The 19,023-nt window shown below is 40.7% G+C and overlaps 2 protein-coding genes across 2 annotated transcripts; one reads left to right on the top strand and one right to left on the bottom strand.

Moving 5' to 3' along the window:
• Positions 1–457: 457 nt before the first annotated feature.
• gar1 (GAR1 homolog, ribonucleoprotein) lies at positions 458–3,168 on the bottom strand. The gene is made up of 7 exons (XM_084009783.1): positions 3,084–3,168; positions 2,550–2,759; positions 1,812–1,966; positions 1,634–1,693; positions 1,423–1,534; positions 1,047–1,196; positions 458–967 (listed from the first exon to the last, which is right to left on the bottom strand). Exons 2-7 carry the CDS (start codon positions 2,752–2,754, stop codon positions 957–959), a joined length of 693 nt encoding a protein of 230 aa, XP_083865909.1. The 5' UTR covers positions 2,755–2,759; positions 3,084–3,168; the 3' UTR covers positions 458–956.
• Positions 3,169–3,213: 45 nt separating this feature from the next.
• Positions 3,214–9,176, top strand: LOC311013649 (alcohol dehydrogenase class-3-like). Its single transcript, XM_084009781.1, has 10 exons — positions 3,214–3,264; positions 3,386–3,426; positions 4,149–4,250; positions 4,544–4,688; positions 4,785–4,872; positions 4,952–5,171; positions 6,262–6,522; positions 6,605–6,737; positions 7,657–7,795; positions 8,319–9,176. The coding sequence occupies exons 2-10, from the start codon at positions 3,409–3,411 to the stop codon at positions 8,386–8,388; spliced, it is 1,176 nt and encodes a 391-aa protein (XP_083865907.1). The 5' UTR covers positions 3,214–3,264; positions 3,386–3,408; the 3' UTR covers positions 8,389–9,176.
• The last annotated feature ends 9,847 nt before the right edge of the window (positions 9,177–19,023 follow it).

Below are 19,023 nucleotides of genomic sequence, written 5' to 3'. Positions count from 1 at the left end.
GCAAATGCGTTGCTTCATTTCTGAGTATACTGAATGATGTTGAGGGCCTTAATTTGAGTCAAATCAGTAAGTCTATCACACAAATTAATAAATATTAGAATGGTATTTTCCCAAAAAGTTCAATAACCGTGTAACTTAGAAAACCACTTTTACATCCACTCATCCCAATTAAAATGTATAAATACGTGAATCATCTCAATTATTTTCCCTGGCAGAAAATTGTCCTTCGTCAGTATTATGTACGCAAATCTGTATGTTGGACCATGATTGGCTTCCAAACTTCTTCAGCAAAACTTATGTGAAACACTGTAGGTGTGTAGCTCTGCACGGTGGGAGGGGGGACTTATTTTCTCGCTACATTTGGACACTTGCTCAATGCTGCTTTTTCTCCCTCCACATTCTTCACTGGACGTGGCCTCCTACTAGGTAGACTTGTGAACTGAAAATAAGGACACAGTTACAAAGCACCTTTTAATCAAGGCTGTTAACTACAAACATTCTGCTGAGGATTTAACAAATGAAGGTATTAAAATGGTTCCAACTAACAGCAGAAAGATCTCCGACACATCTTCCCATATCTGAGGAAATTAATTCATGGAGGTTTATGAATGCATCTCTTGAAGACTCAGTCAAAGGACAAACATCAAGGCCAAACATTGAACACATTCAGCACAGGATAATGATAAGCCTGTTCACAAATGGACCCAATAACTCTCCCCAACAGGCTAAAAGGTCCTTGTTATGCCACACACAAGCATACATATGGACCTTATAAAAACAATTATCCATCACACATTCAAAACTGATGAAAAAAAAAAAAAGAGAAAAAAGAAGAAAAAATCCATTCAGGTTCTTCAAATAGGCAGTGTTCATGTTCTGTGTCCAACAGGCCAGGCACCGGCATAGAACGCAGCCTTTTTCTTATGTAGCACAGGAATGGGTTTGTCACTGTCTGATCATCTCGCACCTACAAGCAGAAAAACAACCGGTTACCATCACACCAGGAATAATGGGTAGAATTGGCAGAACAACGAAAAAAGACAAACCTCTGAATCCACGTCCTCCACCACCTGATCCTCCTCTTCCTCTGAAGCCACCTCCACCTCGTCCGCCTCCAAATCCTCCACCGCGTCCGCCTCCAAATCCTCCACCGCGCCCGCCTCCAAATCCTCCACCCCGGCCCCCTCGAAAACCACCTGAAACAATAACGCAAGTGAAGCAGGATTAATCAAACCACCCTTACAAGCTGTGCTTTGACAAGGCACAAAGGAACAAAACATTAAGTCCACAATAACTCAGACTGACAGATAATTTCAGTACCCAGCCAAGAGGGAAAATAACTCTGGCTGTGCCATGAGCTACACATTCATCAACAATAGGAGACATTACTTATTCAAATGAGACAAAAGTTAGATGCCTCACCTCCACGACCACCGCCTCTTCCACCTCGGCCTCCTCTTGGCGGACCCTTCTCTCCAGGCGGCCTGGGAAGGAATCTCTGCAGCGGGAGGAGCTTCATTGGATCTATATAAAACTATAAGAGGCGTCGAAATCACATACAATGTAACACAAAAGGCACTGAGATCATTCTAATGTTGGAAATGCATTAAAATGTGAAAAACGCCTTTTATACCTTCTGCAGTTTCTTGAATGAAGATGCCTTCATATTATCAGAAAGTTTGACTGAAAAATACTGCAAGGGTTGGTTAAGGAATTAACTGACTTTGAGCAGCAACAATGACATTTCATCCCCAGAGGTTGACCTTTACATTTCCCGCCAGACTGAAACAAACAGGGAACAGAAAGGATACAAAGTCCCGGAGCTGGCCAAATATCTCATCCACTTTCCCGATCTGCTCCTTGTTTTCCAAGTACACGGGGGCGTTGAAGTAGGGGACTTTGTTTTCCTCTGTCGTACACTTGCACACGATGTCGTCTTCGCATGGATGCACAAACTCTCCCACAGCTGTAGAGTGGAAACATGATGAACAACAGTTAATTAGGTACACGGTGTTCTAGCCATCATGGCAAGTCCCCAGTTCTGCTGCAAAACATGTTGAGAACAACTAATACCTAATTCACAACGACAATGGTTAAATTATTGAGACATGAAACGAGTTGGCAAAAAACATTTTAGTCACGTTTTAAAGCCTCTAAGACTTGTTTGTCTTGTGATTGTATCAAGGTGATCTCATGAGTGATAGATTACTGAATCTTAGAACTTTTAAGGGTATGTATATGAATGCAGAGCCTGTTGTGAGAGCTTTTTTTTTTTTTTTTTTTTTACTTTTTCAGGGACTTCAATATTGTTCAGACCAACATCAGACAGAGAGTGCACAGAAAGATTTGACTTTCTAGTCATGATGTTTACAAGTTGTAAATAAATGTTGGCATGTTTCCTGTGAGATCAACACTAAGCATACAGGTGATGATGCCTTTGCAGCCTGTGGTGATTCTGGTTTTCATGCTAAGGATGGAAACTGGAACTGGGCCCAACTCAGGTGTCGGAAGCAATATCTTTTCAGCAGTGCTGGTTTTCATGATCTTACCGACGACATATTCTGGAGGACCGTAGTCTTGTTGTCTGTTAAAGCCTCCTCTTCCACCACCACGTCCAAATCCACCTCCTCTGCCCCCTCCAAAACCACCACCTCCTCTGCCTCCTCCAAAACCACCACCACCACCTCCTCTGCCTCGACTAAATCCTCCACCACCTCCTCTGCCTCCTCTTCCACCTCCTCCTCTGAAAGACATGTTTTCTGTAAGAAACACAGAAAAAGAGAGAGGAGATAAGTCACGAAACAAACAACAAAAACACGTACATTCGTTTCTGGTTAAGGGAGCACGGACGACACAAAAGCTAAACACTGCGGAGTGAATTCATTGTATACTAGAGCTAACCGTGGCAACCGAGCTAAACGTAGCTAACATGCTAGCTCAATTCAGTCATTTAAAGGACAACGATTCCGCCGCATTTCCACCCTAGACCAACACTTAAGGTATTCACTTGTATTAATTAATACATTAATAAACACAGCAACGTTAGCACAACTACGCAGACACAGTTAAAACACATTACTCACAGGGTCGACCGGTTAACTGCAGCTATTTACTCCGAGGGACTTCCATGCGATGACAACACGTGTGAGACCAAGCGATGCCGTAAATGCGCTCAGTTCACAGTGTCGAAAAGTGTCGTAAACTCATATTCATAAGGATAGACCCGTCATTTACTTGTTCATTATGCCAAAGATAAGTGACTGGGTGAGTTGGAGTGTACTAACTACAGTGTCGATACATTACGGAACGAAACTATTTCCGTGCGATTTGGCAATGTGCGCATATGTAAATATTCCGATAACATGACTATTTTGTTCAAATGCAGGCATTTTAATTTGCCACTCAACAATGTCGACAACAGGGCAGGTAAGAACGAAACTTCATCCACGATACATTTTGTTTTATAAGTACCCAAAACAAGAGTAGAAGAAGTCATCCCCCAAATGTATTGTTTTCCTTCGTGAATTTAAAATGTAATTTACATCTTTAAAAATACTGAAAGGAGCCAAAGCACAACGTTTATATGATGTTATGAGATAATTTCCCACTGATCTGAATGGCAGCTATGTTTATTCCCCTTGTATGATATTTATTTAGTTGGTTGTCTTTCTTATCTGATCTTGTCATTTTATGATTCCTATTTTATTATTATTATTTCATATGTCACTAATTTTACAACTTCACACTGGAGGCACTTTGAACATTTTGTAACTTATTACTGAATATTGTTCCTGTTGGCAATTCTTTTGTATCGATGAAACCTGTAGGTGTTGATGCCATGTTCGATTTGCACACGTAAAAATAATAAATAAATAAAATACAAAACAAACAATAAGTTAAGATTAAATATTTAATTAATGTAAGTAGTATAGACGCAGGCTGCTTGAAACCGTGTCTATTCTGGCAACTACAAGTTTAGTCTGCCATTGCATAAGAAGCAACCACATCCAGACGCCTCTTCTCATTTTGAGCAACTAATGTTGTGTTGTTTGTTTGTATGTTTCCATGACGCAATGTCTGTCTGTCTGTCTGTCTGTCTGTCTGTCTGTCTCTCTCTCTCTCTCTCTCTCTCTCTCTCTCTCTCTCAGGTGATCAAATGCAAGGCAGCGGTCGCGTGGGAGCACGGGAAGCCCCTGACCATCGAGGACGTGAATGTGGCCCCACCTAAAGTCCACGAAGTCCGTATCAAGGTCAGCTGATCATCCCAGGTTCATCTGTAAAGCGAGGGAGTAGTAGAAGTATGTCATCGTAAATGTGGGCACGTGCACTGCAAACGTTCCAGGTATTAACAGGTGTCCATGTCTCACTGGCAATCGGCTGTTAAATTAGGATGAATAATGAGTTACTTCCCACTGCGGTGATACTCATGTGACTCACATGGATGTTACTTCCACATTCATACACGTTTCAGCTTGTTCTCTCGTGTCTGCACGGTCGAATGCCTCAAACGGTGTCATGTGACACGGATCATCTGGTTGTGCAGGTTGTCGCCACAGGTGTGTGCCACACGGACTGGGAACACCTGCACGGGGAAGGGATGAAGTCCAGACCGTTCCCTGTAGTTCTCGGCCACGAAGCGGCGGGGATAGTGGAGAGCGTTGGTCCCGAGGTCACCGGATTCTCCCCAGGTGAATTCGTACAGCTCATGGCAAACAAGCTGAGCATGAATTTCACACATAACTCCGACTCAAGTAAGTTTGTCTGCTTTGTGTCTTTTTTCACAGGTGATAAAGTCATCCCTCTTTTTCTGCCGTATTGCGGGGAATGCGATCGATGTCGGAGTCCGAAAACGAATCAGTGCAGGAAGAACTGGTGATCACCATCACATGTACACACACACAAGCCATAGTGTTTAACTACTCAGTGTTTTTTTGTTTTATTTGGCTTTTAGGGCAAATACACAAAGGGGCGTGTTGGCCGATGGCACAAGCAGGATATCTTGCCAGGCCCAGCAGATGTACCAGTTCCTCGGCGTCAGCTCTTTCTGCCAGTACACCGTGGTTCCCGATGTCTCACTTGCAAAGATAAGAAGTGACGCGCCGCTCGACAAAGTGTGTCTGCTGGGCTGCGGCGTCTCCACCGGTTACGGTGCTGCTCTCAATGCAGCCAAGGTAAGAGGATGCAGATCTGCCAGGTACTTTAATTCTGATGACCGGTGGTTTTTGTGTGCAGAACCCTGCCTATGCTTAGAATATGAGAAGATGTATTTACATAATAACCATTTCTAAACAGTGATTGCCAAATTGATTTACTATCTAAGGGAGACTTCTGGGTTGTAAAAGTAAATATTCTTAGACATGAACTGGCTGGTTGATTTGCAGAAGTGAGTCATACAGACATACACAAAAAGGTTAAAATAATACATATTGCAGAAGTGAGTCAAAAGCTTACATATTACAAAAGTCCAATGTTTCCATTACACAAGTTGATGGTTTGTGTTGCTAACAGTACATGGCAGGACTGTAGTTATTTATTTCCCCCACTTGAGGTCAGTAGTACACATTTTTTTTTTTTTTGCTAGGTTTTGTGGAAGAAGCCTTTAAAGGTTAATAATATGTAATTAATAAATAAATAAAGTTGTGTAGAACACAACATCTAGAACATAATCAGACCTCTATTTGCAGAAGTGAGTCATACAGACATACAAAAGGTTAAAATGCTACATATTGCAGAAGTGAGTCAAAAGGTTATATATTACAAAAGTCACATTTTTTCCATTACACAAGTTGCTGCCTTGTGTTGTTAACACAGACTGTGGTTATGTATTTCCCTCACCTGAGGTCCGTAGTGCACATCTTTTCTTTTTTTGTGGAAGACTAAAGGTCTTAATAATAAATGATAAATAAATAAAGTTGTGTAGAACACGACATCTCGAAAATAATCAACCTTTTTATTGCTCTTTAGAAATGTAAGGGTGAACTGAAGAGGTTAAAGTGTGTATTAAAGTAAAATAATGACGTTATTCTTGCAGATTAATTTTTTCAAATTACTCAAGCTGATGTCAAATTTAATGATGTTTTTAATTTTAAACCAGGCTGACAAAAATCCATGCCAACCAACAAATTAAAGCCAATACATTTAAACACTCTTGCATACGAATGATGGATGTGTTTAGAAGAATTTAGAAGAATCTTTATAGATGATGAAATTATCTCTGAAGCAGCTTTTATTTGTCTGACTCACAAATCTGTGTTCATCCAGGTTGAAAAAGGTTCTTCGTGTGCCGTGTTTGGGCTCGGAGCTGTCGGACTGGCCGCCGTCATGGGCTGCAAGGAGGCCGGGGCTGCAAGGATCATAGCGGTTGACGTCAACGGCGCCAAGTTTCAGAAAGCACAAATGTTCGGAGCCACGGAGTGCATCAACCCCACAGATCACAAAAAGCCCATTCAGGAGGTTCTGGTGGAAATGACAGACGGTGGTGTGGACTACGCTCTGGAGTGTGTTGGAAATCCAGCTGTTATGGTGGGTGTTTTTAGAGTATTTGATTCAGTAGAGGTCACACAATTTGTCATTGTGCGATGGTTGTTGTTTTTTCTTGTCTTAGAGCGCCGCCCTGGAGTCCACAAGAGATGCCTGGGGCTCATGTGTCATTGTTGGGTGGACGGAGACGGAGGAAATGAGCGTCGTGGTTGAAAAGATTCTGATGGGACGCACCTTGAAGGGAACTTATTTTGGAGGTGAACTTAAAAAAAGTGATCAGGCCTCTTAGTTCATCAGAAAAAAAGAAATGCCCTAATAGTTCAGCAACAATTTGAAACGGAGTCAAGTCAGCTGTTGCATTTCCCGGCTCCAATTTGATTTTAGAATTTGAGAAGATAAATCATATTTTGATTAAAGTTATGAGTTCATTATAAGAAGATATGAATATTTTAGCTATTAAGATAAGACTATTGATAATTATGAGTAAAAATGGCTGTCACAAGTTTTCAGAAACTAATGAAATGTATTCAAATTGCTCGTTTTCCCCAAACCAAAAAGTATTGAATTTACATTGATGCAAGATCCAGTTAATGCTTTACACCATTTCTTGATTAATGGACCAAAGAATGAATAGGTCAACTAAATAGTCTTGTATGCACCAGTCGGGTGATTTTTCTTGAGTCGCTGTCCAACAGGAACACAACGACAAATCCACTGAGTAGAGGCAGCTAGCCAGTAGCAGCTTCAAGCTAGCCAAACCAGAATGCAACACAGCCGCACGGCATGTTGCATTTCAAGCAAGGCAAGAGGCGTTGGTTATAATATTGCTATCTGTACCATCACATTTCAAGTAATGTACAGGATGTCACCATACGCTCATATCTGATCTAAAGTAACAAGTCTGTGCAAGCGAGATATTAAATACAGGACATCTCTATATGAAGGAGAAAATGAGGCCGGCTGAAGAAAAAAAGGGTCCATATCCGATATGCACTGAACATTTAACAAACAGTATCTTACATCAGAAGTGTATATGAAGGAGAGTAAATCCTTTCACTCGGGGGCAAAAAACCAACTTGATATTACTCAAAAAAGGGCCTTTTTGTGGGGACTGTGTCTGCTATGTTTTGCTTCACGAGGACTCAGTTTTGATCGTCTTTATATCCTCTTTTGAAGACTGGAAGAGTGTGATGGATGTGCCTAAACTGGTGGAAGACTACAAGAATAACAAGCTGAAGCTGGATGAGTTCATCACCCACAAACTCCCACTGGAGCAAATCAATACGGCCTTTGAATATTTGAAAAATGGGGAAAGGTAAAACCTGATGTATTTGTGGTTGTTAGTATTTTTTTTTTATGTCTCCTTGTATTACTCACATTGCAGGTGTAAAAATCTCTTCACAAAGTAGCATTATTGGGATTAATATCCTATCTGGGGACAGAAGGTGGTGCAGTGTTTTCCTGAAGACACTCGCAGACTCCTTTCTATCTTTAAACCCACACATCATCCAGTATCTGATATAGGAAGGACATTTATTGTGGTATTCCAGACAATTCCAGGAACATTTTACCTACATGTTATTTTCCTGATTAATCGCATTACTGTTAAAATAAGTTTAAAAAATTGACAAATGTCCACCACAGAGTCCAAGGTCCGCACATGTCTTGTTTTGGCCAACAAACAGCCCCAAACCAAAATATGTGCAAACCCGCAAATATTCCCCATGAGAAAATGGATGCTTTTTTTTTACTGACTAAAAACGATGAGTTATTACATAAGGTCTGGTGAGATTTCAGACTTCAGTTATCCTAACCATTTTTTCTTCTTTCCTTTTTAGCATCCGTACTGTAATCAGTCTGTGGCCAGAGGAGGCTCCACCTCCAGCAGCTGTGTATGTGAAGAAGTGACTTTCAGAGTCTTGCAATGATACTATGCATCCAAGTAGGCTATTTGTTAAATTGTCGGTTCTTTAACGATATTGACAATTGAAATGTTTCCCTTGCTTGACTTTGTAGGAAAATGAGCACACTGGCCACTAGAGGGCAGTCTTATATCATGTAAAAGCATCTGTGTTTGTCTCCATTAATACCGTCTAACTTTTTAAAACCCTTGCATTTCTCTCTGCAAAGGATTCTGTGTTTTTATTCAGATTTTTGTTGTTGAGTTTTTGTTGTTGTTGTTCACATCATTTATCAGTTAATTTGTGTAAAATAATACCAAATGTAATTAATATATGTATACAGCATGTGCAGTAACATGGAGACAAATTCTCTCTACATCTGTCATACTTGGCAGCTATACAGCGATTCTGGTCCTGATATCAATGTGAAGTGATACTTGGAATGAAATCCCCTTGTATTGAAGATGGGGGTAAAAGACACAGGAAACAAATGGCTGAATCTGTCATCAGCCACAGAGAAGTATCTCCTTCATGTGGTCAGGCTTACCAAATTTCGTCCTTGGTAATATTATATATTGATTTAATGGGGAGAGGGGCTAAAATAACAGTTGCGGGCTGTCAGGACGGAAGACAAAAGGTTGTTTGAGGAATGCCTCTCGGTGAAGAGCCGAAATAGCTGTCGAAGGAATTTGTTTTATTGAAGTTCCGTTCAGATCAAATGAATGCCGTTGGCAGTTCCCTCTGCTTTTCCATCTTTATTTAAAATGGAAAATAAATTGGTGCTCTATCCTCTTATGTGGTCTCCTCTGCCTATGTGCCATCAATCACGTATCGCACAGCTCGGACGCCACCAGCCTCTTCCCAAAGTATCTCGGTGTGGAAGTTTTAAAGAATGGAGGAAGATCATAAGACAGGAGGGAAGACACGTTTTGACAGGTGGTTATGTGACTGGGCATCCTCATCTATAAATGTTGGACAAGCTCACAGATTTATAAGGCTTTCTTGGGGACATGCGTCTGAATGTCTGCCTCATATATGGCGAAACTATTCAAAGTGACGACTGTGAGTCTCCAGCCTTTCTCCCTCTCTGCGTGGTGAACTCTACAACCTCTGGAATTGTCACAGCTTTCTGCAACTAATACAGGAGCGTCATGCTATCTGAATTACAACCACGGCATTGTACACATTTTTTTGAAAGTCCACACCCAGGAGACGTTTGCATTTACCGTTGGAGTTGCACAGAAATAGAGACGGCTCACATGCAAATGGGAAATTGTATTTACATTATTATTTCTATGTTAATTTGTCCCCCCCCCCCCCCCTCGTGCTCATGGTGACAACTCTTTCAGGTATGTAGGTATTGACAAACAGAAGATGAGTTAAATGCCATCACACAAATAAAAGCATGTCTGGAAAAAAAAAACGTCTAAAAGGTACCACCTCACCTTTAAGAGACTTCCTCTTATATATTAAGATATATATATATATATATATATATATATATATATATATATATATATAATTATATATTCCTCTTAAGATATATTCCTGTGTGACAGATGGTGCTTTAAATATGCGAGAACATAAAAACAGTGGGAAGTGACGCATTAGAACAAAGAGTGTTTGTTGAAAACAACACAAAATATAATACACCCAAATCCATTTACACACTTTGGATATAGGATTGGTAATTCATATACAAACAGTATATCCACCAGAAACTACCAATCATAATATTTGATATCCATAACGTAGTTATGCTTTTATACGTCTTATTTGTTTTATATTAACCACTCCAGTATAGAAAAAGCTGACTCTGCACAAGGAGTAATTGTGTGAATAAAGTAAGGCTTGTGTTGTCCTCCTGGTATTGTGTATGCTTTCTCACTGTCACGGTTTACTGGGACATTGGATTTGTAACGTGTATCTACTATGACGAGTGAAACTGTCTGCTGTGAAAAATGGCATTAATAGAAGCAGAAGCATGGGTTATTTTAATTTGGCATTTATTATTCTCAGTATAATGCCATGACGGGGCTTATATTGTTACGTGTAAAATCCCAATGCTTGTACATCTGTGGGTCTAAACGGCTGCTGAAATCACATTAATCAGTCAAAAAATGACTGTATTAACATCTCTGAGACACAAGCTTGAGGGGAACAGGACGTGTGATAGAGCGACACATCAGTTAGACGGAGAGAGAGAGAGAGACAGCGGGATAGATATGCTGTATAGCCCCGACGGCTATGGAAGAACGGCCCACCTAAGTCACTAAAGACTGCCAATGTGAGGCCCCTGCTTTATCAACAAATCCTGGCCATTATACGGCTAATGCCAGGCATCGCCTGTGACATCCCCAGTCTTTCTCTGACACGGTTAGCTTTAGCTTCTGTGTCAGTGGAACACACCCAGCTTCACTGGAGGACACAACAATGCAGTGCTTAGCGTTTCCACACTATATAAATGCTCTGTGCAGGAAGAAATATGGCAGCGAGTCATCAAGTGAAAGCCTGTTTTATCTTCATCATATTACCATTTTTAGAAATTAAAAATGTTCTAAGCTTGATATCGACACATTTTAAAAGGCATTCAAGGGGTTTGAAGCGCTAAGTCGTCAGACTTTTACAATGAAGTCGTGGTCATGGCTCAACAATAGAGATTGCTCCTTGCCCGGGGCAAGCAAAATGCCACGCCGGGCTAATAAATCTAGCAAAGAAAAGAATCAAGCACATCATTTTTGTTCCATAGCTGATGGATTTAGATACCAGTGAGCCATGGCACTTCCTTCTCAACTCTGTTGCACATTTGCAGTTCCAAAGTGGTTCTGAAGAAAGCGTTTAAATTATCCTGTTAACAGGAGTTTAGTTGGAGGTAGAGGACGTGGACGAAACTCCAGATCATGTACTCAAATTAGATGAATCATGCCAATTAATTTAAGTCTGTGTTGTTATTTGATCAATGCTAATTGATCTAGTCCATCATACTTATGTAAGAGGGGGGGAAGGAGGCACTACTTTGTTCAGACTCTCATACAAAACAAGACATTTTGTTGGCACTCCCGATACATACGGCCTATGGACCCACACTTCAGAGGCCTTATTGCAAGACAAGCCTGACAATGACTTCGTCATGCTCTTCTCATTGATCCATGCAAGTGTTTCTTATTTTGTAACCTGTCACTCATATTGTGTCTGTGTTTTATAGTTAAGTTGCAACAGAAATAGACAACAAAGAATAGGATTAGACAGACCACACATGGCTATCACCAAAGACACACACACACACACACACACACACACACACACACACACACACACACACACACACACACACACACACACACACACACACACACACACACACACGGGGCTGTATATGCGTGACAGCTCTAAGCTTTTGTTGTGTTTTGTCTGACAGCAGCAGTAAAGTAGTAATTGAGAGATTAGCTCTAAGGTTCTATCATGGCACTCCTTTGTTTGGTGTCTCCCTCATCGGTCACACACAACTAGCATGTGTGGGAAGGAGTCACACACTGGGATTGTTAGTGTGTATTACCTTATTTCAGCCCATCCAAAAACGACATCCAATGGCCAAGACGATGCACAATATGATAATCACAGGTAAATTTCATACCTTGATAGTCAAATGGCAGGATTGTGTGTGTATAAATGTGTCTTTCATCATGATGTACTAAATACAGTTCCAGAGAAAAGGTACAGTCATATAACATTAGCCCTTGTGGGCTTTACAGATCTCATCCATGACAGACTTGGACTTAGCCCTACCCCCTTTACCACAATGCTTTTTTCAGAGTGCCAACAGAGTCATTTCATGTGGTTACGGGCTGAAGGTAGGGGGAGATACTTCTCTCAGACCCTCTGTGTTTACCCCTCTAATCCCTGAGAAGTTCACAAGCAAGAGGAAAGTACTGGAAGCTTTAGCTACCACCCCAAACCTGCTCAGTTCACCGCTCCCTGGTTTTCCACAGCCACGTGGGGCTTGGGTAATTCCTGGGAATGTTTGTCAAGGTTTTGTGTGTGTGTGTGTGTGTGTGTGTGTGTGTGTGGTTGCAAACATATAATTGGTACGAAATGACTGATTGTGTTCTTATATGGAACAATCTACAATAGTTCAGTGGTGTCCTTAGAGAATGTCTTCTACTGTTACTACTGTTGGGTGTTATACTGCTAATAACATGCTTTGTACAGCACTGTTTAAAAGAAAATGCATTAGCAGCGGTGCAGACTGTGAAGTTCATTCTGCAGCAAGTCATAGTCACTGTAGCAAATTTCGGCTTTAGAAAGAAGTGAAGAGTTATCCTTGGACTTCAGTCAGTCAGAAATATTACTTGTATCCAATCCAAGCCATGCCTTATAGGTGATAAATAGACTTTTGACTCTCGAAGGAAAGGGGTTGATACTAAAATTGGGGTGATGTGTTCGCTTGTCTCCATTTCAGTTGAAAACCTTAAAGTTGTATTTTGGATCAACTGCAGACAATTCTGTGTCCTTTTTTATCTGCACAATGCTGAGTGTTACAATGAACGAGATATTGAATGAAAATCAATGACTTTCTTAAGGTCGGACAGAAATCGTCTGACTTTACTATTTTGTTTTACTACTACTAGGATTAATAATATCAATAATACTACTACTTTTTGAAGCTGTATAAATACGTCTGGTCACGGAATCTATTCTGCTGCTCATCTCATTTCCAATAGCTATGGGCGACACCTAAATGCAATCTCAAGATGTTTCTTATAATAATCATAATTCACATTAAACTTCTCCTCGCACCACTCAGAAAAAATGTTTTTATGCTTCAAATGAGTCTCAAGGTTGTGGTGGGGCAAGACAAATTTGAATGAGCGTGCGGTGAGTCATAGGTACCTTGTTATACTGCCGCAGTAAAGTACATCATTCTGTTTTTCTGCTTCTCCTTCCCGACAGCTCACTGTTTTCCAACCATGAGGCTCCCAGATCACTGCTGCTGGCCCTCTGCCAGGCCACAAAAGGATTGGGCCGGTCCCAAAAAATACACTTCGACCTGAACACAGTTGAAACACTTCTTTGGCTGGTAATTGTGGTAAAAAGAAAAGAAAGCTGAAGTGATCCATTATAGGTGCCTGGACCCATTATTCATTCTCAAGCATTGCACAGTTTTCAATTATACATTGGCAGGCCGCATTGAAGTGATTAATGCTACATTTACATTCACGTATATTTTAAGTATATATAGCTGGAGCTGTAAGCTCTAGTAAGATATGCTGAATTATAAAGACATATTAAAATACTATTCGCCACTTTGGTATTAATATCATACGATGCATCCCCTCTGCCTACGACTGCTATGAATGATTTTGCTAGTTATGCAACTAAAACCCCGCTCACGCGTCCCCACCACCTTTTCGAAGACTGTGTTTAAATGCCTAGAGAATGAAGTTTGATAAATTGCAAATTAGCCTTCTCCTTGTTGACTGATACTTCCCCCCAGGCCCAAGAAAAAAGCCTGGACCCTTTAGTACTATGATTATGATTTCAGGCCAATATCAAATATTTCCTTTTTAAGTAAAATTCTTGAGAAGCTAGTTCCATCCATCCATTGTCTACCGCTTATCCTGTATTCAGGGTCGCGGGGGGGCTGGAGCCGATCCCAGCTATCATTGGGCGAAGGTAGGGTTCACCCTGGACAGGACGCCAGTCCATCACAGGGCCGACATGTAGAGACAAACAACCATTCACGCTCACATTCACACCTACGGGCAATTTAGAGTCACCAATTAACCTATCCCCATCCTGCATGTCTTTGGACTGTGGGAGGAAGCCGGAGAACCCGGAGAGAACCCACGCTTACACAGGGAGAACATGCAAACTCCACACAGAAGGAACCCGGGCCGACCCGGGAATCGAACCCAGGACCCTCTTGCTGTGAGGCGAGAGTGCTACCCACCACACCACCGTGCAACCCTAAAACGAAATTATTATCTTAATTTCAGAGGTACACTTGAAAAAATCATCCCCACCATAGGACTGAGATAGCACTGGTTAAGGTTGTAAATTACTTAAGAAGGAATATGGATGACAATAAACTGTCAATATTAGTACTTCTAGATTTAAGTGCTGCATTTGATACAGTTGATCATGAGGTCCATATTAACAGATTACAGAATTGTGTTGGTCTCTCTGGCCCAGTTTTAGACTGGTTTAGAACATTTCAGTCTGCTATCACCAGCATAACGTGTGGGGTTCCCCAGGGCTCCATTTTGGGACCTGTGTTATATGCTGCCACTAGGATACATGAACAGAGAACATTAGATACATTTTCATAGCTAAACTAATGATACACAACTGTACATTACTTTATCACCCGATGACATCAGCCCTATTGTGCAGTGCATTGATCATATCAACTTATCGATGTCCCACAACTTCATGCAATTGAACAAAGATAAGATTTTAGGTTTATATACCTAAAAAGGTAAGGTTTTAATAATCATAACACAGTTCCAAAAGAGAAATTTTGCAGTAACTTAAAATCTCTCACACAAAACACCAAGCCCCTCACAAAAAATATTGTAGTACAACTGTTCTCTCCTGAGAGACTTATGCATGCGTTTATCACTAGCAGGTAAGATTACTGCAATGCTCTCTTCTCTGGTCTAAAAAACCCTATAATTTAGCTTCAGATCATCCAGAATGCAGCAGCACGTGTACTGGCCAAGAGCAGAAGGAGAGCACACATCACTCCTGTCTTAAAGTCTCTTCATTGGTTGCCTGTCAGTTTTAGAATTGATTTCAAGATCCTTTTATTGGTGTTTAAATCGCTCAATCTAGCGCCTGAATATCGGTAAGCTATGCTTTCAGTGTATACTCCATCAAGATCTCTCCGGTCGTCTGACACTGAGGCAGCATTTACTGTATATGGTCCTCGCCAACAACCTACCTCAGGAAATCTGGGTGTCACAATTCATGAACACTTTTAAAAGAAACCTCAAGACCTTCCTTTTATTATTATTATTATATTACATATATTGTTATTTTACTTTCTTATTTGACTTACTTTTATTTTATATATCATGTTTTATGTTATTGATGCAATGATTTATATTTTCTATGTTCTGTTAAGCACCTTATGTACAGTACAATACTTAGGCCATAGTGTGTATATGATTGGTGAATAGTGCAAATATACCGTTCTCACGGAATTAATCTGGTTGAGCAGCTCCTCAGGTCTTTTCTGTTTCGACATCTATTGAAGTTAAATTGTGATGCGTTACAGTTAACAAAGTTTGGCTACCTGTAGTTTACATAGAGAACATAATATAAACATACAATAATAGTTATTATATAGGTTTATTAGTAAATACAAGAAATAAAAAAATATATACACAGAATTAATTCTATTATTGCCGAAAATCTAAAGGTCCTTGGTACTGTATGCCAAAACAACCTGACTCAAGACAGTTTCTTTCCACATGCCGTCACTATGATGAAATCCGTCATGTGACACTATAAATGATGTGTTTACAGTCCAAAATACACATGGTACATCTATCACTAAGAAATGAAAATCCTGTATATAGAACACATACATTTAGATTTACATTTAGGGCATTTAGCAGACACTTTTGTCGAAAGCGACTTACAATGAGAAAGAAACCACAACATATCATTGCCCATAAAGTAAGAGCGACATACAATGCATGTATACACTACATAACTACCCCATGTACTACTAAAATGTTCTGAACAGAATATTTTACTATAGACACTGTATGTTGATTTTTACATACACCTTTTTTTTTTACTTGTGTATATATGCAACAGTAATAACAATGATAGCAGTCAACCTATCTTTGTGGTCCTTGGTTTGAGCAGAAGGTCTGTTTCTATCTTTCCGTTAACATATTTGTGGAACTGTTTATAAGTATATTGAGAGCAACTTAAAAGTAGAGTCAAAATCTGTACGTGTACACACACAGCTGATTCTAATTATGATATCATAAAGACAGATATAATGACATAACAGATATAGTATTGTGTAATCCAGTACAGGGTGCAGTCACGTTATTTGTAAAGTGAAACAGTTATTGATTTGGTAATAATGTCTGTATTGACTTGACTTGTATTAGCAGAGCAGCAGAAATCCTGAATGCCTTTGGGAAGTTAGAGGTTCACATTGTAAGGTCAACATCTCTGCCAGCAAAACACACAGATTTAAACTTTGGGAGCGGATTTAACATCAAATATGTAATCCTAACCAGGGAGGTTTGGACATGGACAATGTACTCACAACGTCCCACTGAGAAAGCCAACAGTTTGCTGCTTAGCTACGTCGCTTTACCAAAAGTCTTTCCGCCTTGCCTCATCTTAGCTGGAGTCTCTGTGCGCTACGTGTTTGCCTATACTTCCAAAATCCTGAAGAGCAAACAGGAGCATGGGCAGATTATCTTAATATCTTCCTTGGCACTAAATACACAAAAATGAAATGTCACCCGTGTCCCAGGGTATAGTCAAAATAAGAAAGTCAAACTAGGGCTGCCCTGCCAGATGGAGTGCAAACGGTAATGTTTCAATTCAAAATTAAAAAAAATGATCCATCTATCCATCCATCCATCCATCCATCCATCCATCGTTATAATACTCTATCCTATATACTGACGGACGCATTCACATAGAGCCATAATAAGATTAAAACCAAGTGAAAATAAAAAAAAGTAAAAATGGACTTTAATCAACAATCTGTCAACTTCTTTGTGGATGGCATGAGAGTCCTGAAGAATAGGCAAATGACTTGGAATGAGAGCTAAAGCTAATAAGCAGGCCATCGCTAATCTCTTAAACAAACCTCCTCTCTCCCTATGTGGCCTTCTTTCTTGCATTATAAATAATGTATATATTGCCAGCCACACACACACACACACACACACACACACACACACACACACACACACACACACACACACACACACACACACACACACACACACACACACGGGCACACACACATGGGCACACACACGGGCACACACACACACACTCCCCCCTCAATGTCTCTTTTGACTTCTGAGTTCTGCGTTGGAGTTCAATCTGGTCCCTCCCCCAGCCTTATTGGTTTACTTTAATTAGTGATATTGAAGGCAGGGGCAAATGAGGAAGGGTGGTGGTGTTGGTGGTGGTGGTGTGGAAGGAGGGGCTGGTGGGGTGGGGGTGGGGGGGTGGCGTAAATACTGAAAACAAACAAGAGAGCTGAATGGGAGGATGGCGGCGGGTGCAGTCCCGATGCCGCTGTGCAGACGGAAGGGGACACATGGTGTAAGCAAACACTCGTAATTGCATTAGATTCCCTTGGCACACGGGTAATCTAGCCTTCCTCTCTCCCAGAACACAACAGGACACCTCTCCCGCTTCTCTCACTCTCTTTGTCACTCTCTCCTCCACAAATTATTAATGTAAAACCTACAGTCCTGCCATTGATCATTCAGCAGGCACGACAGAGGACTAATTATCATTGAGGGGACTGAGTGGCAGTGAGTGTGTGCTCACAGATTCACTCGCTTGGCTTTGGGAAAAGGCAGCATGGGTGTGTGTGTGTGTGTGTGTGTGTGTGTGTGTGTGTGTGTGTGTGCGTGCGTGCATCCCATTAAACAGTTGTCCTGTTTGATATTTCATTCCTCAGCCCACATGTCTTGAGAGTATGAGCAAACACATTTGCTTGAATGGGATGTTCCCTGAACAAACGCGGACAATCTGGCCTTGATATGATTATCAGTGACAGTTGATGATAATTGGGATGGGATGTTTTTGCTCCTTATTGAGATGTCCGGTGTACAGAGACCTTGTGAAGTGACATACAGGGTCTGATATTATTTTTTTAAATGATGCAGTGGTGCTTTTCTTTCTTTCTTTTTCCAGGAGCCGTGTTGACTGGCCTTTCATGAGGGCAGAACAGGCTGTAAAAAACAAAAACATCCACTAGAGGGCAGTGTGAAATTCACAATAACCAAGATCCACACATCTACATTATAAAAACGAGCTAATACTGTTAAATCGTTTTTAAAACATTTGTAGGCTACTGCAAATATGCAGAACTTTTTAAAGAGTTAGTGCAACATAAAACGTCCAGATTGCCATGTTGATCTTGTTAATCTATCTATAAAACTATACTGTGTCTATTATTCAAGTGCTTATGTACAATATTTTGACAGAACTCTGGCTTTACATCGACATTTTATGCCTATTCCTCTTGTATCTTACAGCTTTAATGTGCTGCTCTGAACAAGAAAAACAGCAAAGTGAGGCTCAGATCGTAAATTACAAAACATTTAAGCAAAGAGCCACGGCGTCTTGAATATTTCTTGTCTCTGTGGCATGAACGCCATCATTTCTGCACAGTAAAAGCTGATTCACCATTCCAGAATGAAGGTGGTGCCAAGAAAGGCAGAGTCAGGTCACACAAACATTAATGAAAGCGATGGTCAAGGAAACGTCTGAGATCTCTGATGGTATTTAGCGGATATGTGAGGCTTTGAGGGAAAGCCACAGTGCCAGAGGGTTTAAATTTGTGTGGCCCCAGGGCCAGTGTAACAGAAAATAAACAATGCTTCCCAGTGATTAGGACGTTATTAAGGCACACAAAGTC

This window comes from Eutrigla gurnardus (genome assembly GCF_963514095.1).
Source record: "Eutrigla gurnardus genome assembly, chromosome: 5".
Classification (NCBI taxonomy): Eukaryota; Metazoa; Chordata; class Actinopteri; order Perciformes; family Triglidae; genus Eutrigla; species Eutrigla gurnardus.
The sequence above is the reverse complement of the archived record's forward strand: the minus strand, read 5'-3'. Positions and strand labels throughout refer to the sequence as shown.